The sequence below is a fragment of the Miniopterus natalensis genome, chromosome 1, assembly GCF_054644295.1.
Source record: "Miniopterus natalensis isolate mMinNat1 chromosome 1, mMinNat1.hap1, whole genome shotgun sequence".
Lineage (NCBI taxonomy): Eukaryota > Metazoa > Chordata > Mammalia > Chiroptera > Miniopteridae > Miniopterus > Miniopterus natalensis.
The window spans coordinates 112,227,984-112,253,202 of record NC_142081.1 but is presented as its reverse complement, the minus strand read 5'-3'; the positions used below and the strand labels follow the sequence as shown (position 1 = coordinate 112,253,202).

At 40.1% G+C, this 25,219-nt stretch overlaps 1 protein-coding gene across 1 annotated transcript in view; it reads right to left on the bottom strand.

The window, feature by feature from the left end:
- Positions 1-19,856, bottom strand: part of LOC148094317 (cyclin-Y-like protein 1) — a 354,769-nt gene extending 334,913 nt beyond the window's left edge. Inside the window, exons 1-5 of the mRNA XM_087825041.1 lie at positions 19,547-19,856; positions 16,561-16,596; positions 13,946-13,997; positions 12,984-13,103; positions 9,424-9,590 (exon numbers count right to left, since the gene is read on the bottom strand). Of these exons, the coding sequence (XP_087681167.1) occupies positions 9,424-9,590; positions 12,984-13,103; positions 13,946-13,997; positions 16,561-16,596; positions 19,547-19,677 (506 nt within the window). The 5' untranslated portion in view covers positions 19,678-19,856. The remainder of the gene's footprint in view (positions 1-9,423; positions 9,591-12,983; positions 13,104-13,945; positions 13,998-16,560; positions 16,597-19,546) is intronic.
- Positions 19,857-25,219: the final 5,363 nt, after the last annotated feature.

The following is a 25,219-nucleotide window of genomic DNA, read 5'->3' as shown; positions in this document are numbered from 1 at the left end:
TACCAATGTACATGAAACAAGGTTATAGTGTCTTCCAATTACCAAAGATCATAAACAAAAGCAGTCTATTATAAACAGAGTTCCTGGTGTTTTCTGTTCATACTCAAAAACCATTCTCTACAACTGGTCTGTACCTAGACACTGCAGCCATTTCCCCAGAAGCTCACATCGATGACACCTCACACATTTCCCTGCAGGTTCTCTGATGTTATAACTAGAACCAGAGCCGCACCAGCTGAGTCGCAGGTTTTTAGAAAACTTTAGCTGCCACCATTGTGGAGCTAGTGTTCAGGAGCACAAATTATCCTTCCCTTAAGGGACCAGATGGAAGACTGATGACAGTGGTGTCAAAGTCACTTTAGCTTCTGCAACTTCCCCCCAAAAAGTAATTGCATTGGTTTCAAATTTATTATTTACTGTCATACCCTTTGCTAAGATCACTACCAGCAAGGTCACTCTGACTACTCAGTTTACATGATTATCAAAGTCTGCTTTTCTACCAAAAGCCACGTTGAAAGCTACTGATAATCCCTGGCCCCTTCTCTTCATCACAACTATTCTCACTTTAGTTCTCAATATGCATTTTGGTCATTCTGAAAGGGTCTTCTCTAGAGTAACAAGCAAAGGGAACAGAAACAAATTCTGGCTACTGCCCACCATCATCTCAATTTCCTATGATGTTAAATATAATCTAGAGGGGTCCTTTCACATTTTCTTAAATGCCACCCACAAACACATTTTTCAAAATTGTTATGAAATTTATTGAGGTCATACTGGTTAATCAAATTACATACATTTTAAGCATACAATTCTCTGATACATCATCTGTATATAGCATTGTGTGCAGACCATCCCAAAGTCAAATCTTTTTTCATCACCAGATATTGGACCCCCTTTACACAGACATTTTCACTGTCAAGCAGGCACTCCGTCTGCTGGAAATACCTTTTGGGCTCATCCTGCCTACCGCATTCAGGGCCCTTCACAGCAGCTCTGGTGGCCCAATCAAAACTCCTTGTGATGTTTGGGGTTCCACTCCCATCTCTGCATGCCAGCTCTGAGGAGCACCCTCACGGGTAACCCATGGCCTCCCACAAAGCACTGCTGCGGTTGCTGAGTGCCCCTGAAAATTCTCTAACGGGGTGGGCACTGGGAGAGGCCAGGGATGTTTCTCTAACTGCCTGAGAGGTAGGACCTTCCTAAATCATCAGATCTATTTTTAAACATGTGAAATGCTCATTAAAGAGCAGGAGAGAGCACAGGTATCTGCAACCTGTATACGTGGCTAATCTTCTATCCTGGTTTCTTTAACAACACAACTTTAGATAAAAGGAGAAAAAGACCAGTAAATGCAAATATACAATGTGTGACTCAGGTTTAAGCTAGAACCAGCTCAATAGTCTAGTGGCGCTAAGGCCATAACAGTGGCCAAAAATTTACTTCAAAGGCCAGGTGTATGCCCCTTAAACACGGACTGGGGACAACAGAAAAATGTTGAGTGGGATCCAAAATGGTGGTAGAGCAGGTAAAAGTTACCCTCACTCCTCCCAGGACAAAAATGGAACTACAACTAAAGTATAGAGCCATCAAGTTGAATAACCAATAGAAGACTAGCTGAACAGAAGTCTCATAACCAAGGATTTATGAAGAAGCCACATCGACAGGCTTCTGGTAGGAAGGGTAGAGATTGAAAAGGGCTGGCCCCGGCTCCCACGTGCACTGGCCAAGCACCCAGAGGGCTATCTCAGCTACAAAGGTCTCCTCTTAAAGCACAGGGTCTCAGCCCCACGCCCAGCACCCAGCCCAGGGCACCAGAGCCAGGAAAAGGAGCCCACATAACATCTGGCTATGAAAATCATCAGGGATCTGTCTTCCAGGGAGAGACAGGAGTCTCATAGAAACCCAGGCACCCTCTTAAAGAGCCAGCACACAAAATCTTGTTTATGGTCACTTACCCTAAGCACAAACAAAAGGAGGGTGTCTCAGTGCAGACTAGTGAAAAGAAACTGGGATGTGTGGCTCTGGGGAAAGAGCTAAGGGACAGCTGCCAGGATCTCTGTGCTGAGTCCCTCTCCCCCACTGCCCACAGACATCATCTTTCTTCGTTGAGGACGCTTTTCTTATGACATCAGCCTGAGAGAATGCATAACCCCACCCTCCGACTCTCTGTCCTCTCATTCCGCAGAGCTCATATCCAACAGAAAATTCAGCTACCTGGGCCCAGGGTGTAGGGGTCTGGGCAGATTCAGGGTGTGTCAGAGACTGAGTTGTATGGCTTTGGTTCAGGGGCCTTTTCCTCCCATCCCCATTCCTTAGAGCTTAACAAGTGCCACCCCAGCCTCATAAGAGATCCACTAGCTCCACCTTCTGGAATCCTAACAGCCCTGCCGTGTTGCGCTGGGGATCTCCAGGAGGTCCCGGCTGAATCAAGGACAGACTGAATTGCGTAGCTTCAAGTCAGGGGCCAATGTTCCCTCTGATGTTCAACTGCTGCAGAACCATCCCTTCAAACCACCAAATCTTGGTTTGTTTGGGCCTGAGAAACTCTGTTGGTTGACCCTACATGACTCTCTGAGACACCATTCCACCAAAAATGTCTATGTGCACCCAGCATTTGTCAACTGGCCTTGATGTACCCTGGGAATTTTTTTCTGAGTGGCCTGAGACTCAGCACTGGCACCAAGTTTGAATTTGTATCAGCCTGATGAACACCATTTGCCCCTCCCTGATGACTCACTGAGACCCTAACTCAAGTAACTTGGTACTGCCAGAGGCTCTTTTAGTGACTGAGCTTAACAGGCACCCTCCAAGTGGAGGCAGGTAAAGGTGGATTGTGAAGTGCCTTGGGACTTTGGCTGACCTACACCAAAGCTCACTGCTGGTGGGAGGTGGCCTTGATGAGCAGCTTGGCCCTTCCCATGCACTCCCAGTCAAAGCAAGGGCAGCAGCAAACTGTGACTCGCTTTATAGCTCCAAGATGATTGCCCAGGGCCAGTCACAGGTAGAGTCTGACACTGACCTGCATGAGTCAATCCCAAAAGGCCTCAAAGCCAATATACCCAGTGGCAAGATTGAGAAAGCATCAGAACAGGAAGCAATTAGCTCCATGAGCAGCACATCCAAAGGGAGACCTCAGGAAGCAAAGAGCCTGCTGAGGTGAATTTTGCTTCATGTGGAAGCTCCTGCACAGCAGCTCATACACTGTGGTCAAGGTCAATCCTCACAGTCAATCAGCATGAGGATCAATCCCACACATAGATGGGCCAACAGCAATGATGACTAAACTACAACAGAAGGGCTTACCTATCTCACACAAGAAACATTCCTGGAGCACCAGTTAATGTGATTCCAGAGTGTGCCATGGGTGCCACAGGATACCTACTAGATAAAGCCACCCTACCAAGGCAGAGAGACATAGCAGAATGACTTAATACACAGAAACAAACACAGAGACGTAGTCAAAATGGGGAGACAAAGAAAGATGCCTCAAATGAAAGAACAGAAGAAATCTCCAGAAAAATAATTAAATAAAATGAAATCAAGCAATCTACAGGATACAGAGTTCAAAACAGTGGTTATAAGGATGCTCAAGAAACTTGGTGAGAACTTCAACAGCATGAAAAAGAACCTAGAAATCATAAAATAGAACTACTCAGGCCCTGGTCAGTGTTGCTCAGTGTTTAGAGCATCACTGTGAGCACCGAAGGGTCATGGGTTTGATTCCCGGTCAAAGGCACATACCTGGGTTGCTGGTTCACACTCTACCCCCAGCCTGTGTGCACGCAAGAGGCACCCAGTCGATGTGTCTCTCTCACATCGATGATCCTCTCTCTCTCCACCTTTCTCCCTCCCTTCCTCTATTCTACTCTCTCTGAAAAGCAATGGAAGAATATCCTCAGGTGACGATAACAAACAAACAAAGAACCAGTCAAAAGGAAGAATATCTGAAATGAAGAGTACACTTTAAAGAATAACCAGTAGTTTACATGAAGTAGAGGACTCAATTAGTGATTTGGAAACAAGGCAAAAGAAAATAAACAAAACGGCAAAAAGAAAACAAAATTGTAAAAAATGAGGATAGTTTAAGGGACATCTGGGACAACATGCAGAATAACAATATCAGCATCATAGGGATCCCAGAAGGAAAAAAGAGAGACCATGTGAGCATGTAATTAAGATCTTATCTGAAGAAATAATGACTATAAATTTCCCTAACCTGGTGAAGGAAAAAGACACCGAAGTCCAGGAAGTGCAGAGAGTCCCAAACAAGATGAGCCCAAAGAGGCTCACACCAAGATAAATCACAATTAAAGTGGCAAAGATTAAAGACAAAGAGAGAACCTTCAAAGCAGCAAGAGAAAAGCAATTAGTTACCTAAATGCTAGCTCCCAAAAGAATGCAACTGATTTTTTTTTTTACTGTTAAAGCCTTCCTTTTTATCTTTTAATTTTATCTTTATTGTTTAAAGTATTATAGATGTCTCTTCCCTCCCCTTAGACCCCTTCCACTCTACACCCACCTCGTCCCCAAACTTTTACTGCACTATTTTCTGTGTCCATGTATTGTGCATATATGCCTATAAGTTCTTTGCTTAATCTCTTCCAAAACTCCCCCTTTCCCTCTGATACACATCAGTCTGTTGCATGCTTCACTGACTAAAATTATGGAACGCTGCACAAATTTGCACGTCATCCTTGTGCACGGGCCATGCTAATATCTAGTAAGTGAGCACTGTAACTGATTTCTCAACAGAAACATTTCAGGCCACAGGCACAGGCAGGACATATTCAAAGTGATGAAAAGAGAGGATCTACAAGCAAGACTACTCTACCCACCAAGACTATCATTTAAAATTGAAAAAGAAAGAAAGAGCTTCCTAGACAAGAAAAAGCTAAAGCAGTTCATTAATACCAAAACAGAACTACAGGAAAAGTAAAGGATCTTCTTTAAGAATATAAAAGGAAAAACATACACATAGTTAGAAGGAATGAAATGGTATTAATACATATCAATGAATCATCACTTTAAATGTCAATTACTTGAATGCTCGAATCAAAAGACAAAAGGTAGCTGACTGAATAAGAACAGAAGACATATATATTCTGTCTACATGAGACCCAACTAAGATGAAAGAAACATGGAGACTGAAAGTAAACGGATGGTAAAAGATATTTCATGCAAATGGGAAAAAAAGCTGGGGTACCAATATGTATATCTGACAAAATAGACTTTAAAAAAGAGGTTATAATAAGAGACAAAAAGGACACTACACAGTGATAAAGGGATCAATCCAACAAGAGGATATAACCCTTGTAAATATTTATGCACAAATATAGGAGCCCCTAAATATATAAAGCAGCTACAGAATCCACAGTAATTCAGTTACAGGAGGAGATTTGAACATCCCAATTGACATAAATAGATAGGCCTTTCAGAAAGAAAATCAACAAGGAAACACCCATCTTAAATGACACACTAGACCATATGGATTCAATGGATATTTTCAGAGAATTTATCCTCAAAGAAGCACAATATACTTCAAGTGCACAGAGAATATTTTCTAAAATAAACTGCATGTTAGGACACAAAACAAGTTTCAATAAATTTATGGAAACTGAAATCATATCAAGCATCTTCTCTGACTAATTTTTAGTGTATAATACTAAAAGTTAATTACAAAATAAACTGAAAAACACACAAACACATGGAGACTGAATAACATCTAACTGCCTGCTGGGTTGCTCATTTGGTTGGAGCATAGTCCCATACACCAAACGTTTGAGGGTTCGATTCTCTATGAGGACACATACCTAGGTTGTAGATTCGATCCCTGGTGTGGGCACGTATGGGAGGCAGCGGATCAAGGTTCCTCTCTCTCTCTAAGAATCAATAAATACATATCCTCAAGTGAAGATTTAGAAAAATTAAGTAGCATTTAACTAAACTATCAATGGGTTAACAATTAGATCAAAAAAGAAATCGAAAGGTACCTTGAGACAAATGAAAATGAAAACACAACAACCCAAAATATATTAAATACACCAAAAGCAGTTCTAAGATGGAAATTCATATACCAGTATTCCTCAAGAAATAAGAAAAATTTTAGTAAACCATCTAACATTATGCCTAAAAGAATGTCAAAAAGAATAACAAACAATGCCCAAATTGAGTAGAAGGAAGAAAATAATAAGACCATAGTGGAAATAAACAAAATAAAAATTTTAAAAATCATAGAAAAGATCAATAAACCAAGATCTGGTTTTCTTTGAAAAAATAAGCAAGATGATAAACCTTTAGCCAGATTCATCAAGAGAGAAAGGACTCAAATAAATAAAAGCAGGAATGAAAGAGTAGGAACTGACAGCAAAGAAATACAAAGGATTATAAGAAAAGATTATGAACAAGTATATTCCAACAAATTAGATAATCTAGAAGAGATAAATTCCTAGAAATATACAATCTTCTAAAGCTGTACAAAAAAGAAATAGAAAATCTGAATAGACTGATTACAGCTAATGAAATAGAAGCTGTAATAATTAAAATAAAAAACAAAACTTCCAACAAGCAAAAGTTCTGGACATGATGTCACAGGTAAATTTTACCAGATATTCAAAGAACTGACACCAATCCTTCTCAAACTATTCCAAAAAATTCAAGACGATGGAAGACTCCCAAGCTTATTTTATGAGGACAACATTATCCTAATTCCAAAACCAGATAAATACACTAAAAAGAAAGAAAATTATACTATACTATCCCTGATGAACATAGATATAGAAATCTTGAAAAAAATATTAGCAACCTGAATTCAGCAATACATTAAAAAGATCATATACCATGATTAAGTGAACTTTATTCCTAGGATACAAAGTCTGTCCAATATCTGCAAATCAATTTACATGACACACATAAATATGAACAAAACGAAAGGTAAAACTATATGGTCATATCAAGAGATGCAGAAAAAAATTTCACGAATTCCATAACCCATTTATGATAACAACTCTCAGCAAAGTATGAACAGATGGAACATATCACAACATAATAAAGGCCACATATAACAAACACACAGCTAACATCACACTCAATGAAGAAAAACTGCAATAGTTTCCCTTAAGATCAGAACCAGGACAGGGATGTCCACCTTCACCACTCTTATTCAACATAGTACTGGAAGTCCTAGCCAGAGTCATCAGAGAGTAAGAAAAAGTAAAAGGCCACAGAATTGGAATGGAATAAGTAACTGTCATATAATTTCCTAATGACATGTTACTATGTATAGAAAAGTCTAAAGATTACACCAAAAAACCTACCAGAACTGACAAATGAATTCAGTAAAGTAGCAAGATACACGATAAACATCCAGAAATCAGTTGCACTTTTATATGCCAATAATGAACTATCAAAAAGGCAAACTACAAAACAATCGCATATATAATTGCAACAAAAAATACCTAAGAATAAATGTAACCAAAGAGGTAAAAAGACCTCTGTACTTGGAAAATTACAAGACACTCAAGAAAGAAGGTGAAGAAGATACAAATAAATGGAAGCATATACTATGCTCATGGATAGAAAGAAATAACATCTTTAAAATGTCTATACTACACAAAGCAATCTATAGATTCAATTAAATTCCTATCAAGATAACAAAGATGTATTTTACAGAAGTAGAACAAATAAGCCAAAATTTTATATGGAACAAGAAAAGACCCTGAATAGTCAGAGCAATTGAGAGAAAAACAAACAAGGTTGGAGGTATCATGCAACCTGATTTCAAACTATACTACAAGCGTATAGTAATCAAAACAGCATGGTAACGGCATAAAAACAAACCTATAGATCGATGGAACAGAATGGAAAGCCCAGAAAGAAACCCACACCTATATGGTAAATTAATACTTGACAACGCAGGAGGGATCAGTCAATGGAGTAAAGTCAGTCAACTCAATAAATGGTGTTGGGTAAATTAGACAGATACTTCCAAAAAATGAAAGTAGACCACCTCCTTACACCATATACAAGAATAAACTCAAAATGAATTATTAACTTAAATTTAAGATTCAAAACTATAAATTTCCTAGAAGAAAACAGGCAGTAAAACCTGGGACATTTCTCTTAGTAATATTATTTTGCTAATAGATTACCTAAGCAAGTGAAACAAAAGAAAAAATAAGCAAATGGGACTACATCAAACGAAAAAGTTTTAACACAGCAAAAGAAAACATCAACAAAATAAAAAGACCACCTACTGATGGGAAAGCATATTTGACAATGATATATCTGGTAAGGGGGTTATTATTCACAATTTATAAAAAACATATATAACTCAACAGGAAAAATAAAAACAATCCAAATAAAAATGGACAGGGAACCTGAACAGACACTTCTCTAAAGAGGACACACTGATGGACAACAGACATATAAAAAGATGCTCAACATCACTAATCGTGAGAGAGATGCAAATTAAACCACAATGAGATTTCCCCCCACACCTGTCAGAATGTCCATCATCAATAAATCATCAAACAGCAAGTGTTGAGGAGGATGTGGGGAAAAGGGAACACTGCACACTTTTGGTGGGAATGCAGATTGGTGCCGTCATTGTGGAAAACATTATGGAGTTTCTTCAAGAAATTACAAAGGGAACTGCTTTATGACTCAGTGATTCCACTTCTGGGTATGTATCTGAAGAAACCCAAAACACGAATTCAAAACAATCTATGCCCTCTGTGTTCACTGCAGTATTATTTACAATCCTCAAGCTATGGAAGCAACTCAAGTGCCCATCAATAGATGAGTGGATGAAAAAGCAATGGCATATTCCTCAGCCATGAAAAGAAATCTTTCCATAGAGTGAAATCTTACCATGTGTGAGAGCATGGATGGACCTAGAGGGGATTATGCTAAGTGGAATAAGTCAGTCAGAGAAATACAAATAGCACATCATTTCCCTTTGCAAAGCGTATGATTTTCTAACCATGATGCTGTACACCTGAGACTAATACAAAATAATATTGAATGTAAACTCTAACTGGAAAAAAAGAATAAATAAGTAAAAATGAAAAAGAGGGGAAGAAAAAGACTGGAACTGGTAGACTGCTTTCAGAAAGCCATGAAGATATTAATAGCACTGTTGTTTTAGGATGTTAGCTTGTAAAATATTTCCAAATAAACATCAGAAAATTACATTTCAAATTATCACGAAGATTATTAAAACAATAGCACATGAAGGCCTACTGATTAGTGAGGAATATGAATTGTTATAGCAAATGTGGATAGAAAAATGAATGTACTTGTATGCCTCATTCAGTTCTCTGCACAATGGAACCTTTAAAAATATTTCTTAATATGTAAACATTATGGGGGCAAAAGAGGTATTGGAAAATGGTGAGAAAGGTCACCAAAACCTTTCCAACTCACATGTCCTTGAGTGTGATGCCCTGGTGGATTTGGCAGAAGCGATAATTCCGTACAACCCAGTCGCGCAGATACTTGGCAGCAAGAAGAATGGCTCCCAGAACAATTCTTCTCCAGTTCGTGGGGCAAATGTCGATCTCAGCATAAACTGTAAGTCGTTCTAAGTAAATCTGCAAAAGTAGAACACTGGTCTTTGATTCTAGTTCAGTTTAAGTGCTGCGATAAGAACTGTTAGGAATGACAGATTTCATCTGTTTTTGACACGCCTTTTACTCTTAGGTTCTACAGAGGCTGCTTGGCCAGCCCAAGCCAGAGGCCAAGTCACAGCTGCAAATCAAATACTTTTGTTGCTTACTTTGCCCATTTTCCCCCAGCCCACTTTTCGGTCACAGGAATGAATGGACACCTTGGCAAAGGGCTCCCTGAAGGAATGTTATTACCATCCCACTTGTAAAGGGCAGCACACCCAGGCCCGGCGCAGATGCTTGAGTGCCTGCCATGCGCGCTGCTTCATACCTGGCTGGTAGTTATGGGGCGATTTTACGTTAACACTTGAATATTTAAATCCCTGGTAATACTGAGCACATTTGTACCTTCTTTACACAGTAACTACTCCTTTTGTGGCACAAGCAGAAGATAAAACCTGGTTGTCAAGAGAGCCCCCCAGTGGCTGCTGTGGGTGCAGCAGGACAGGCAGGACAGACAGGAGTGCCTGAGGCAGGTCCGAGCAGCTGTCAAGTATTCCTGGACTTAGTGTCCTTGAAAGAAACACACACGCACACAAAGAACAGTCCTGTTATATCCCCCAAGCTTCACATCTCCATTATCATTTCATGAAATTCATCTCTGTCTCACACAACCAGAAGCTTAGTCAATTCTGTTGGTTTCAGGCGGTAACACAGCTGCCAGTGTCTATCCCTGGTCCTCCTCTAAACCTGCCAGGTAGCTGGCGAGGTTTCATGATTTCTTTCACATATTCGATGTCTATTTCACAAAGAACTGCGTGAAATTAACAGTTAAATAAAGGCTATAGAGGCAAGCGGTGGCTTGTTACCCCAAAGGATGCTTTGCAGAAGAGCATGTGTGCCATTTGACAAAAAGAAGAAAGTCCCACTTTAAAGAGTATGTTTACTGTCTGAGGTGATCAGATTGACAGCTCAGATTTACCAAAGGTCTTCAAACTCAACTGTATTTAAAAAAACAAATGGTTATTGAACATTATGTGTTCTTAGTGAAAGTTTCCAACAATGTACCAAAACTCAGGGCTGTCAGGTATTTTGAGAATGAACTTATTTACAATGTTCAACTTTCTACTTTATGGGAATAATTAGAGGCACTTACACAACGTTGGCAATCTCTCAACTTCCCATCACCTTCACTGGCAGATGTGCTATGTGGCACTATTCATTCATTTATACCACTTGCCCCCTATGTCGGTGGAATTGAGAATTCTCTTCTCACTGAAACTCTTCTATCAGAGAAGTCATTCCCATCCCACTTTTGAAGAACAACTCCGACAAATCCTCTGTCCTCCGGAGATTGCCCTCAATGTGAATGTGTTTATGTTGTTCCCCTCCCACCCCCTGCAACCCCAAGACTGCTTCCTCACATTGTTCACAGTAAATTCCCTGATGAGGCTTCTCATCTCCCATTCTCTCCTTAACCCACTTTAGTCTGCCCCTGGCACTGACACTCTACTGAAGCTACTATTGCTAAGGCCATCGGTGCCTTTGGCATACAAACCAGAGCTCTTCATCCCCCCTCCCCAAGCACTCCCTAACATCATATAGGGCACTGTCACTGGTCTAGGTGCTTGGCCAAAAACTTCCAATTGAGTTACCCTGCTCCAATCAGTAAGCAATTCTTGTCATCTCCACCTGTCATTGGAAATCAGGCTGCTATCTCTTCTATTTGTCACTTCTCACCTGTGTCACTGTTATTTGCTCCTGACTTCTTGGTCTCCACTCGGACTCCCAGCTACAGTCTCTTCTCCCCAAAAGTAGCCAGGACGGCCTCTAACTAAGAGCACTTCTCTCCCCTGCTCAATATCTGACAAAGGATTCCCATCAACCAAATAAAAATGGAACTTCTTCCCATGGCCTGCCACCTACAAACCCTGTAATATACGACTTGTCCTTCTATGGCCTCATGTCCCACATTCTTTCCTTCATTCCACTCGCGCAGCACAATGGCCATACCTCACTGTTCCTCAGTCACAAAAAAAACATTCCCATCTCAGAATCTTGCACTTGTCCCCTCTGCCTGTAAGGACAGAGCTCCTCATCTTTCCAGTTCAGTGAGGTCTCTCCATCCTCAGCACTTAGATCTGTAAGGACTATCACACTAAAGGGAGAAGGGCCCAGGAATGGCTTAGAGTTGTGGTCAAAGGAGAAAATAACAAAAAGAAGTCAAGATAAGTGAGGTTCAAGAGAGAGAGTGTGGTGAAAATGCTAAATGCTGCCAAGAAGTTGCTCATTCCATAAATATCCACTGAATACCTATTCATGTCACTGTTCTATCTTCTGTACACTTTTTATTCACATGCTTTCTCTGCATTTGAACAGCTAATCCTAATTCCCTACCTCTAGCTCAGATCCATGCTCTAATTCCATGCATTCGAGTGATTTCTAGAGACCTCCACTCTGCTGTCTTGTAGGTGCATCGAGCTTAACTCGTCTACGAAACACCCGCCTCCTCCAACCCAGATGCTCTCCCTCCTGTATCACTTGCTCCCCTCATGGGAGCCCCACTCCTGCCTTTCTCCAGCATGTGCTAAGCACTCCAAGTGGCTGGTAGCTCCATGAAAAGTCCTGCATCTGACCCATTGCCCATTCAGGGGTCTCTATTCAGAAGCACAGGCTGCCTCTCCAAGGTTTGAACTGAATACTGAAGGAGGCGGCACTGACCTAAGGAATCTTTCCCTCCAGACCAAGCAGCAGACTTTCCCCTTTAGGTTTGCTGGAGCAGGAATTAGTACAATCCCATTACTTCTCACTAGAATAGGACCACCTATTCCAGATGATACAATCTGATCATAGGAATTCTGTATGAATGACACAAAGGTCCTCACACAGCTGTAGCTTAACAGGCAACTAGCAAAGCCTTGTCAGACACCACTGCATGCCAATCCTGGGCAATTTCACAGGCAGGCACGAGAGGACAGCAAGGATGGGTGAACACCCATCATCTAAGGAACAGAGAATTTAGGGCTTTAGATCCCAATCAGGACACACATTAGAACTGCCTGGGGAATACAGCCTGGGACTCAGCTTAGACCTACACTGAACCGGTCACTACCTGGGGCCCACAACATTCTGTTATTGCCAACATCCTGCCCCATCAGCATACCTTGTAGGTGTGCACATGTGTGCAGTGCATGTGCGCATGTCTCCTGAGGTGTGGAGGGAGAAAGAGGAAACCTCTCCTGCTGCCTTTAATAGCAAGTGTTTTGGGATGAGAAAAGCAAGGGCATTTGAAATCATAATGATTATTAAGCTCAAATGTGTGTATTTCACCTCCTTTGATAGGTTTCCCTTAATAAAGTTCTGAAAGAACTATCTTACCAAAGTTGTTATTGAAAATTCAGCTGTTAGATTTAGGTCATTGAAAAAAGGCCGAATGAATCCGTAAATAGTTTCAGGATCAGGATTACGATCGAAGTTTTCCTCTGGAACCGCTTCCTGCTGAAAGGAGGAAAAATGCAATGTCACTATCCACTGAAGAAAAACAAAAAGTGCTTTCCTGAGAGCCGTCTCCTACCTGTGCCCACGTGCCCCTGAAAATAATTTTGATTGGGTGACATGTCTTTTAGTCTTTTAAATATAAACAATGGGACCTTAAAAAACAATATTCAATACTGACACTCATTTAAGATAAATGCAGGCACAACCTCAGAAAAGTTCCATGTTCCTTTTCACCTTCCCCATACAGAATTCTATGTAAATGTAAGCTATCTTTAGGCTCAAAGGACTTTTCACCCTCATGTCCTACTTCTCTGCAACCAACTCTGAAAATGTGTTTCCAGTTTCCTGTACCCACAGGGCCCTAAGGCTGTGCCGTGAGAAACAGCAGGCAGCAGTCACATATTGCTCTAGGGCATCAGAAGATGGGTACTGGAAATTTTTTTGCCATTCTAATTAATTCAAAATTTAAATAGTTGTTTAATTTTCTTCACAGAGATCTTTACATATCTGTTAGGTTTATTTACAAATATTCATATTGTTTGATGTTACTGAAAACTATCTTTTAAAAGGATACATGTTTCTGGAGGGGGCATGTTTACTCACCTTAGCTCACCACCTGCACAAAGCTGAAGCTCAGTTCTTACTGACATATTTCCTATACAACATTCCCTTTGTAAAATAATTAGGTAGAACATGAGATGAGGAAGAAAACCAAAGGAAGATAATTTTAACTTCAAGCTGGAGAGAGTAATTTTCTTCTAGTGATTAATTTCAAAGCAAATCATCATGAATAAACACAATTGTATGAGAAAGAATACAGCCTCAGTACAACTGATACTTACTGTCAGCGGGTGCAGCCTCTCATCAAAAATGTCCTTGGATCTGTCTCCATCTCTATAAAATAAGAAGGTGATTTTAAAAACAAATCCAGGAATTGCTAATATTTTAGTAACACATCTGCTGGGAATAGAGAGAGAGGTAGAGGGAGAAGCTTAACCTTCTACAGAGTCCTACTAATTCTGCTTAGGTTCCGTAAGAAGTTTCTGGCCTCTTTTTACCCAGCACATCCAATTCTGTGAAATCTCCTCCACAGTGAGCAGCCAGAGCTGCCCCTCCAGGCGCTGACCCTCCCTGACAGGCGACGCTGGTCACCCAGACAGACGCGATCCGCTGCCTCGCCCTGGCCACACAGGAGCGCGTCACCGAGCAGGAGCGGGGCCATTCATGTGAATACGAGACTCATGTTTCCCAGTTTCGCTTCTCTTGTTAGTTTCCTATATTATATTATTATTGTGTGTTTCTTCTTTTTTAAACAGTCTGAGTTAAAAACTTGCCTTTTTATTTTTAAAATGACCAGTTACTGGTTTTAGAGAGGAAGGGGGAGTGAGGGGAAAAATGCACATCGAAAGGCTGCCTCCTGCACACGCCGAACTGGGGATCGAACCTGAAACCCAGGAACGTGGCCTGATGGAACCGAACCCACAACCTGGGCATGTGCCCTGCCTGGGAATGGAACCTGCCCCCTTGGGGCGATGCTCCAACTGAGCCGCACTGGCCAGGAAAACCAGTCTTCATTATTTTTAAGTTTAATTTTCCACACAGTGGTTCCCCAAATGTGTTTTGCAGGCCTTTGGGGTTCCCCCCCAGACCAGTTTCAGGAGACACGTGAGGCCCAAAACTGTTTTTATAGAAATCCTAAGGCATTGCCTGCGTCTACACTGACATTGCAATGACTGTATAAAAGAAAAGTCAGTAAAACTGGCTTCTGAGCCTGAGTCAAGGCAGGGGCACCGCCCTGTGCTAGGAGTCACTCTATTCCTCACGGCCACTGGTGGAAAAACAAGTTCTGCTTCACTGGAGCACATCCTTGACAAAGCAGTAAGGATGGTGTTATTAAACGCTGATTCTTATTTATATCTAAGTAAGGGGGAAGTATGCATTAAGCACTTCTGCACATCGAAATGTGGTTGTTGAGGAAAAGCACTTGTGACTTAGTTGTGAGCTGAACAACTGACTTTTTTCATTAAATAACATCTTTATTTGATAGTTTAACTGTCAGTCTCTCAAAACTGAAAAGTAAGCATGTCACTTCAAGGAAAACAACTTGTACATTTGCTACCAGTGACGCAATTCAAGCTATCAAGCTAAAAATCAAGACTGGGGAAAACTTGTACCTTTTGTGTGTGAGCCTGACAGCTTTTCAATACTTAAGGGACTTTCAGGGAAGACTGGTGGTGATATGATGCTAACTAACAACAGTGAATTTTAATACTGTATAAAGTAATGTGAACCAATACTTTCCAAATGACCAATGCATAATATTATCCTAAAATTATTTACAATAAAAAGATTCATTCAGCATACAAGGTATCTGAATGGATATTAATTTAATAGAGACCTTACTAGAAGTTCATAGATATGGTTTAAAATTCCATTGTGCCCGGCCAGGCGTGGCTCAGTGGTTGAGCGTCAACCTGGGATCCAGGCGATCAGGGTTCGATTCCCGGTCAGGGCACATGCCCGGGTTGTGGGCTACAGCCGATCAATGACTCTCTAATCACTGATGTTTCTATCTCTCTCTCTCCCTCTCCTTTCCTCTCTCTGAAATCAATAAAGATGTATTTAAAAATAAATTAAAAAATAAAATTCCATTGTAACTAATTTAAGAAACCAGCACTTGTGGACTTTGGGTACAGTATCAAAGAATATCCACAATTATCTGAGAGCTTTAAAAATACTCCCTTTCCTAGCCATACATTTACATGAGGCATGGTCTTCACATTGTTTCTTCAAAACAAATTATCAAGATAACTGAAGTAATCACAAATGACTGAAGACAGGGTATACATGAGATCAGCTGTTGTCTATTACCAGACATAAAGAGACTTGCAAAAATGTAAATAAATGACACAATTTCCATTCAATGTTTTTGCTGTGCAAAGTAACTCTCCTTTAGAAAATATTATGTTCATACTACGGTTCCCAATCAGGGGTGTTTTGTCCCCAGGAAGCATCCCGCCCTGGCTGGAGACATGCTCTGTTGTCCCCGTGTGGCGCGGGGAGAGTGTGCTGCTGGCATCTAGTGAGGACAGGCAGGGATGCTGCCAAACAGCCTACAGCGCACAAGGCAGCCCCCAGAAAAAAGTATTATCTAGCTCAACATTTCAACAGTGCTACAAAAAACCATGGTTCAACATACAAGGGAATTACTTCTAAATTCTCAATTTTAATTTCTAATTTCTAATAAAGTAAATATCAGTACAGCCCACATAAACAAATATCCTTTGGGATCAATAGCTTAAGGGTTGAGTCCTAAGACAAAAATGATTCACTTTAATAATGTAATAAAAGCACTCTACAGCTTACTCCAATAATGCCCATATATATTACCTAACACTAAAGTTTATATCTTAATCGGTTTACTAGCTAGAATAACAAGACAGGTTTTAAAACTCACCTTTTCTTGATGTGGTAATATATTGCTAATACCAGGCTGTGGAGAGAAAAAAATGGAAGAACTGAGTCCATGTTAGGTCTGAAGACATGTCTTCAAAGGGATTGTGGTGGGGAAGGGCCTTCCCAGGGCCCAGTGGCCATGAAATCCTCATTCAGAACAGTTGCTCTTGGGCACTTTTTGCCTTGTTGCAGTTCTCTGGCTTTGAGCAAAATTAGGAAAACCAAAATGCTAGGGAATATGCTGTTAGAAGACATGTTTTGGTTGGTTATTTCAGTATGGAAGTTATTACACATCTCTGCTGTAATTTGCCCTTTGCTCATAGAATCTTTGATCCTGTACAAGATAGATCTGTTTGTACACATGCTTAAATTTAAGCCATACAGTAGTTTTTCCACCCACCCATCTTCCATCATTTGCCTAAAGGTAAATTAAATTCTCTATGCCAAACCAAATCATTTAAGATCACTTTTACACAATTGTTAGAAAATTTAATGGCATATATAAGAACCCACAAAATCAACAGTTCTAACTCTCCTAAAACAAGCAGTGCCAACAACACAGCATAGCAGTATACAGGGTAATATTAATAACATTTATTTCCAAATTAGTTTAAGTGCAATTTTAATGAGCAGATGTACGTCCTCGGGTACTGTGTAAGGTACTGTATTCCTAAGGTATTCGCAGATTCCGTGTAATATGAAACAAAGGAGTACTGTAGATTAAGTTATATGCTTTTCCTCTTTGCTCTCAGTTTCTAAAATGAAACTCAAAATAACTGAGGGAAAGCAAAATTGAATTTTATAACTAGGTCTATAGAATATGAGCACTTGTTAAAAGGCCTGTAACATTGTTAGTATCTAATGGGTACTTCTATAGGGCTTCAGTTTCATCTTCAAATTGATTTTAAAATCAGAGGATTTGAAGCATATAAGCTGAAAAGAACCAAGGAAGTTGTGATGACATTTAATTCAACAACCCATTTTACAGGTAAGGTAACCAAGGTGAAAACTGACTTGCTCAAGGTCCCGGCAATGGTGAGCAGCAGACTCTCCCTCCTGCCCTCTCACCAGGCAGTGTGCTGCCCAAGCTTGGCTGTAACTGGGATCCTCAGAGGGGCTTTAAAAACCGCCTGGCTCCGCCCTGAGATGATCTGACTTAACCGGCACTGGGTATGACTCTGGGTTGTTTTGAAAGCTTCTCAGGTGATTGCAATGTGAACATATGGATTAGGGTTGAAATCAGGATCACCCTGGATGCTTTTCTCCATATAATGATGCCCCCCATCCTTCCTCAGCTCATCAAAGGCTTGTGACAGGGAGTGTGCTGGGGGAGGGGACAGGGGCTGCGTGTGTTTAGAGACATACATTTTGAAAAAAGCTGCATCCGTGATTCTAATAAGGCTCACCCACCCCATTGGGAACAATGCGCTACTGCCCCATAATAAACAGCTTTTCAAAACCATTCCTAATAATTTTCTCAGAAAACCTTTATTTTACAAATAGTAAATGTACTGACTATTTTCAAAACCTGATGAGAGGAAATTAAAGCCTACTGTACTTCCAAAAATTAGACTAATTTGGTGAAAAAAAGCATAACACCTACTTGTCTGAGCAAGGTTAGTCTTTACAACTACTTTTGAATTATATACTGTAACATCAGAACCTGGGATTCAAAAGAACCTATGGAATGCAGCCAGAGTGGAGTCGTTTTCTTACTCCAGGATTTAGTGTCCTGGCTGCACAAAAAGATTAAATGATTATGTGATAGGTGCCAAAGCTCAGGACTTTAGAGAGGTTTGGGGCTCAATTTTTGATGAAACACAATTTGATCTCAACTACTGTTATAAGTGAGAGAAGAAAGTTACAGTATTATGATTGTGAACTCCCAGTTTTTAATAAAGTAGAAGTTACTGAGAATTTAATTAGTAAAAAAGCTGGTACAAGAGAAACAAAATTAAGTTTATGAACAAATTATATTTTTAGGACTGAAAAATTAGGAATGAGGCTACTAATATTTTCAGGTAGCATTTCCCAAACTGTTCTGGAAAATCAGCTCTCATATCCCAGGGAGACGCTGATAATGCTCCTTGGAAAACCCCAATGGAATTCAGGAAGCTCTATGTCCTATTTTAATTTTAATTCGCTCTTAAGTAGCTTTAAAGTTTCATCTTAGCATGTTTTAAAGTGCATCTGCAATTGTAAACTATGTAGGGCTCACAGAACTTACTGAATAATTTTCAGCAGCATCATGACACTGTTACGTTTGCTTAAGTATAGACCTGACTGTGGCTGCGTTTCCAAAACTTCACTTATCTAACTTTTTTCTGCTTTGATTTTCTTATATATGGATAGATACAGTATCTTGGAAGTGTATTTATATATCTATATATACATATATAACTAAATTTAATACATCTATAAAGTTAAAACCTCAGTTGAACACATTTTATCCATGAAGAAATCAGCCTTGAGAAGTTGTTCCTTAACCCTGGTTTGGTGCATTTTTCCTGGGAGGGAAGTGAATTCTAATACAGAAATAGTGCAGGAAAAACAGAACAGAGGAAATCTGACCAAATCCAACTAAGTGTAAAGGCAGATGCCCTGGGCCAGTGGGGGCGAGCTGGTCCTCCTGCCAAGAGCAGCTTCCAGAGTAGCACATGTGGTTTTAGGCCTTTATCTCATAAAGAAACACTTTTCTCTAGAAAGAGTCAATGAGAAGCACCTTGCCTTGCATTTTGTTCAACAATATCTCAGCCACAGTATTTCCTCAGGTAAAGATGAATACTTTTGGGGGGAAATTTATATTTGCTCACTGGCTTTGCCGTCTTCCATGTTCTCAGATTAAAATGGAAATTGAAATCAATAATAATTGATACCAGTTTCTTAACCTGATCATGCAAAAGTACAATCAAATGAGATCCCATATGGGTAGGACGCCTGTAGCATAAGGTGTCTGTCACTGAGCCCGGGCAGCCTATTTTACTCACCATTGCACACTGATTCTCGTCTCGGGCTGGCAAATTGTGCTGTTGTCTAAAAATATTGTTGAGCATGAGCTATATTTTTCTCTAAGGTGATCTGGAAATACCTGAAGGGGAAGGGGAATAGAAGAAAACATCACAGTAAGTTAAACTTAGAAAAGTGTTTTTTCTTTGTTAAAATATCAAACATGAAAGCTCAGGGGGTGTAAACAGCCTGACCTGTGATATGCTAGGGCAGGAAAGGTCACCCTGGGGCAAGGTCCCCATCTCTAGGAACAAAAGCGTTCTACCCTGGTGACAAACCTGGCCTGTCGCTCCTACGCTGTTCATCTCTGCCTAATGCCTACTGTATCGGTGTTGCTGTATTTTTATAAACTAATTCAGATGAGCCTTCCTTTCTCATATTATAATAAAGCAGCTTTCAGCATGCGGTCACACTTTCCCATCAGGATCTCCCACAAATACACAAAGACAGGACAGGGAGAACATCTAGCTGATATCTTTTAAAATGCAGAGCATTTAAAAACTGCCACTAGCCAATAATCAGAAATATCTTTATATTATCTAAAACACAATTTTGCCAGTTTCAGATGTCTTACTTCAAAGCCACTTATTCCTCATTAGCCAAAAGTTCCAGAGGGCATAATTTGAAAAGAATCACTCTTTGGAGGAATAAATTTTTTCAAGCTAGAAATATATATAAATAATATATATATATATTTTTTAAAATATATCTCTATTGATTTCATGTGCCCTGATCAGGAATCGAATCATGATAGCCTGGATCCTAGATGGACGCCGTACCCCTGAGCCATGCCATGCCGGGCTCAAAGTAGAAATATTTTAACTATACCTAAAACTCTGATGTTTCTTAAGCTATGTAGTTAATCTGTAATTTACTTTTCGGATCTCAAAAAGACAAATACAGCATAAAATGTGAAAACTCATTTGAATACTTTTATTCTAAGTGGAAGGTCATCTTTTAAGAGCACTGCTATACAAGTGTAATATGGCGTATAAAACACCTTTAAAAAGTCAATTATGACCAAAAACCTATCTACAGGGGGATAAAAAGAAGAGGGAGAAAATGTACCAAAATATAGACTAGTTGGTTAAACTTTAGGTGATATTTGCTCACATTTTCCTCCAGCTAAAATTTTTTTCTACTGTAAATGTATATTGTTTGTATTTGAAAATATTCGTGCTAAAACATTGAAAATTTTTAATTTGGCATGGGCTCAAAGCTCCATGGGGTTCATTTAGCAAATCAACAACTTACAGTCTACTGGCCTCATCCAACCAAAGGAACACTCAACACTCTGCCATCAGTCCAGGCCTCCTCCCAACTATTCAGACTTCCCAGGATCGAGTATCTAGTATCCCCCCGAGGGGGCAGAATTAAGCCTCCTGGCAAAGCCTGGGTATACTGGCTGCCAGGTTACTTTCCCCTTATCTTGCTTGAAAATTTAAAACAATTGTTCTTCATGGTTAAAACCTTACTATTGATGGTTTACAACCTCAAAGAACTACAGTGACAAACATAAAGATAAAAAATGCAAATACAAAAAAAAAGAAAAAAAAAGGCACCAAAATACTATGGGAAACTTAGTGTTCACAGGTATCTGAACCCCTGGTTGGTCACTAGAATGGACAGAGACAAAAATCCTGCTGTATCTTCCTTCACTCGGCACAAATGGCAGAACAGATGGACTTTTACAATCTTTGCAAGACAGGGAAGGGGTTACTTAGTAGACTTTAAGTTCAATAGCAAAGACTAGACAAATAACCAGCCTTGAAGTCTAAGGAGTGACAACCCAAACCTTACTATCAAGTCAAGTACCTGTTGAAATCCTGCCCCCGCCCATTGTGCCCACTGTCTCATCTTAATCCATTAAAAAATAAAGCTGAAGTTTACTGTTTTCTCTCTACTTTTTCACAAGACACATTTTGGATATTAAGAATTGATGACTTTTAATTAACTTGAAAATTTCTAGCACTTTATGCATTAATGAAAGCTGCTCCATCTATGTTGCACATAAATGGGACAATACGGCAAAATGCATGGTTTGAATAGAATTCTTAACCAAGACTTTGGTAGAAAAGTGTAGTATGCTAATTATAGGGATACCCAAAAATATTTTCTGAATTAATATTATTAATTGTATTGAATTAAAACTTTAAACTTTGATTTACACTTTAAATATAGGTTCTAAGTTTGAGTTAGAACCTATACATTTGAGATTTGTAAACTCACCACAAATCTATTTCCACTCCCCTTCCTTTCAGAGACATGTCCTGAGAATTAAAGACATAAAAAAAGCCATACACAGTATAAGAACAAAGGGGAGGAAGCACAGCCCTGGTGCCCACAGAGAGTGGCTAGAACAGGGGTAAGGAAGCCAGTGTGTCTTACAGAACCCAAGGCAGGCTCAGAATCCGCCCCAAATTCTTGCAGTGCAGCCCTGTCAGTTGCAAAACTTCTGCTCACTACTAGTGCTTCCAGTTAGATAGCAACAGGCGGTCAGGGACCACCACACATCTGAGGGACGCCAACAAGTAGGACAGATCAAAACAGATGGTGACTATGAACAAGACAGGTAACAGCAAGTGTGGGAGAGGCTGTGGAGACAAAGGAACCCTCGTTCGCTGCTGGTGGAAACATAACCTGGTACAGCCACCATGGAAAACAGTAGGGAGTGTCCTCAAAAATTAAGAACAGAGCTACCATATGACCCAGCAACCCCCCTTCTGGTTATCTACCTGAGAAATTTGAAAACATTCATTTGCAGAAATATATGCGCCCCTTTGCTCATTGCAGCATTATCCCCAGTGGCCAAGGCACGGGAGGAAACAAAGTGTCCTCCAGTGAAGGTCTGGGTGAAGCAGCTCTGGGCACACACAGCGGGACAGCTCTCGGCCGCCAGCAGAGGGAAGCACTGCCACTGCGACAACACGGGGATCACGATGCTCAGCTAAACGAGGCAGCCAGAGAAAGCGAAGAGCCCCACGATTTCACTCACGGGTGGGATATAAAACGAAAACCCACAGACACAGACAACAGCACGGTGGCTGCCAGAGGGAAGGGGTGTGGGGGTGGTGAAGGGCAAGGGGCCCAGATATATGCTGAGGGAAGGTGACTTGGCTTTGGGGGCTGGGCACACAGTGCAATATACCGATCATGCATCACAGACATGCACACTTGAAACCTGTGTGACCCGATTAACCAACGTCCCCCCAATGAATTTAACTAAAAAAATCTGAACTCATAAACAAAAGTTGAAAACATTTCCTAAAATCTACATGCTAAGAACATCACTTTTTTTAGTGATTACTTTAATAGAGCAACTTAGAACCTATGGTATCAGCAAATGAGTTGTCCTATGTAAAATAAACTATTGCATAAAAAGAAAAGAAAATTAATGGGATTGATAAAATTCAAGAGCAAGTGAAAATATAAAAAAATAATTCTTAACCTCAAAAAGGCAAAAAATGGTCTTGGTAAAAGAATGAAATGCTTCAGAAAAGAAAGACAGGATGTAAGAGACACTGTACACTAAAGACAAGATGGACAAAACAGAGAATTATTAAAGGGCTGGGGCATAAAGGCAAGGAAATCTCCAGAAGGTAGAAAAAGAAAAAATGGGGGGAAAGGGGGGAAAATTAGAGAATCGTGCAGGAATCCTGGCTTGAGAGTTCCAACTTCTTAGTAATGGGAATACTAGAAAAAAGGAATAGAGGATATATGAAAGAATCAAAAACAATTCTCTGAAAGCAGATCAGACCTGTAGCCTTGATGGCCACAATAAAATGGAAACTTACAAACAAAAACATATTATAAATTCCAGAATCCCAGGAATAGAGAAGGTTCTAAAAGTTTCCAGGGAAGAGAGGGATGGGGAAATCACTAAAATTAATAATATATAATGTATCATCCCATGTCAACAGACTTAAGAGCAACTGTGGTGAGAAAACAGTAGAAATGCCTCTAGTACTGCAAAAATTAATGTCAACCTATTATTCTGTATTTTATTAAACAGAAGGCATTTCAGAGGCTAGATCTCCAAAAAATTTCTGCCCATGTATCCCTTCCCAGGAAAAAGTGCTCCAGTAAAACGAGTATAACAAGACAGGGGAAAACATACCACCTAGGACAGCGATTTTCAACCAGTGTAAGCGCAGCCCAGTGTGGTGCCACAAGAATTTTTAAAGCATGCAATACCTGACTATTCAGGCAGAGACACTAATCTCTTTTCCCTGAGATTGTCAAATAAAAAATGACAACAGCCAACACAACAAGAGATGTCCAGTGTGTCTTAATCAAACTTATAACTTTTTTTTTTTGTCAGATTGGCAAAAAATATATTTTTTGGTGTGGCACAGAATTTTATTTTATTCATTCATTTTATTTTTTAAAATATATCTTTATTGATTTCCGACAGAGGAAGGGAGAGAGAAAGAGAGAGAGAGAGATAGAAACATCCATGATGAGAGAGTCACTGATCAGCTGCCTGCTGCACGCCCCCCACTGGGGATCAAGCCCGAAACCCAGGCATGTGCCCTGACTGGGAATCGAACCCTGATCTCTGGGGTCATAGGTTGATGCTCAACCACTGAGGCACGCTGGTTGGGCCCACAGAATTTTAGTAATTAGTTTATGTGTGCCATGAGATGGAAAAGGTTGAAAATCACTGATCTAAGACATAGGGGACCCCACACAAGAGAACAGTTATGTGAGCTCCCAGGTGACTTTAAAGAAATATGCCACAAAACAGGCACAGAGCAGGCCTAGGGAAAGCAAGTCTATACTAGACTAGGATAACAAGAGGGGGGAGATTCCTTCCAATAAAACATGGAACTCTGTTTAGGAAATGGAAAATATTTTTGACAGGCCCGTGACAAATGTTACAGAATTTTGGGAAAAAATATTTGTTAGAAAACAAGAAGTGAATATAATCAAAAAATTAATTCCACACTCAAAAAAGTGAAAACTTACTAGGTATTATGTTAATGTAGCGTAAATGTAGTATTTCTGTCTGATAGCCATCTTTCGCTGCCAAATTACTAGATTGTTAGGAACAAAAAAAGTTATTTTGAAAGCAGGGAGACCAGCCTACTTGCTGCATCTGGCTGTGTGAGGTCATGGTGACTAGGAAGAAGGGCTTGGGATTGTCCTGGAGAAATGCTCAAGTTTCAGTCACATAGGGGTCCCAAAAATGTATACACACTGTAACAGCTGATAACCCACTCAATTTCCACTCCTTTCCAGGTTTAACTGATTTGAAGTAATGGGGGGAGACAGGCTAAGCTTTGAGCAGAGAAAACTTATCCTAACAATCCACTAGACCTTCTTTCATAGGGATTCATAAAAGATAAAGTTTACAGTACAGAACCAGCAACAGTCAACAAATTGAGGGAGCAAAATACAGAACCAAATAATTCTTGCTGTTTGTGATTCCATTGCTTTGCCTTATCATCTGTGCCTGGACCAGAAAACGGTCATCAGTTTGAAAACAGGAACTGACCAAAAAATGATTCACTTCTGTAGATTCTTTCAAATTCTGAAACTGAACTATATGTTAATAAACACTGACTTTATAATCATTCAATGTGCATACACATCTTTTGGGACACCCTGTATTTGAGAAAAAGAATGAAGGGTATACAAGGAAAAGGCACAGC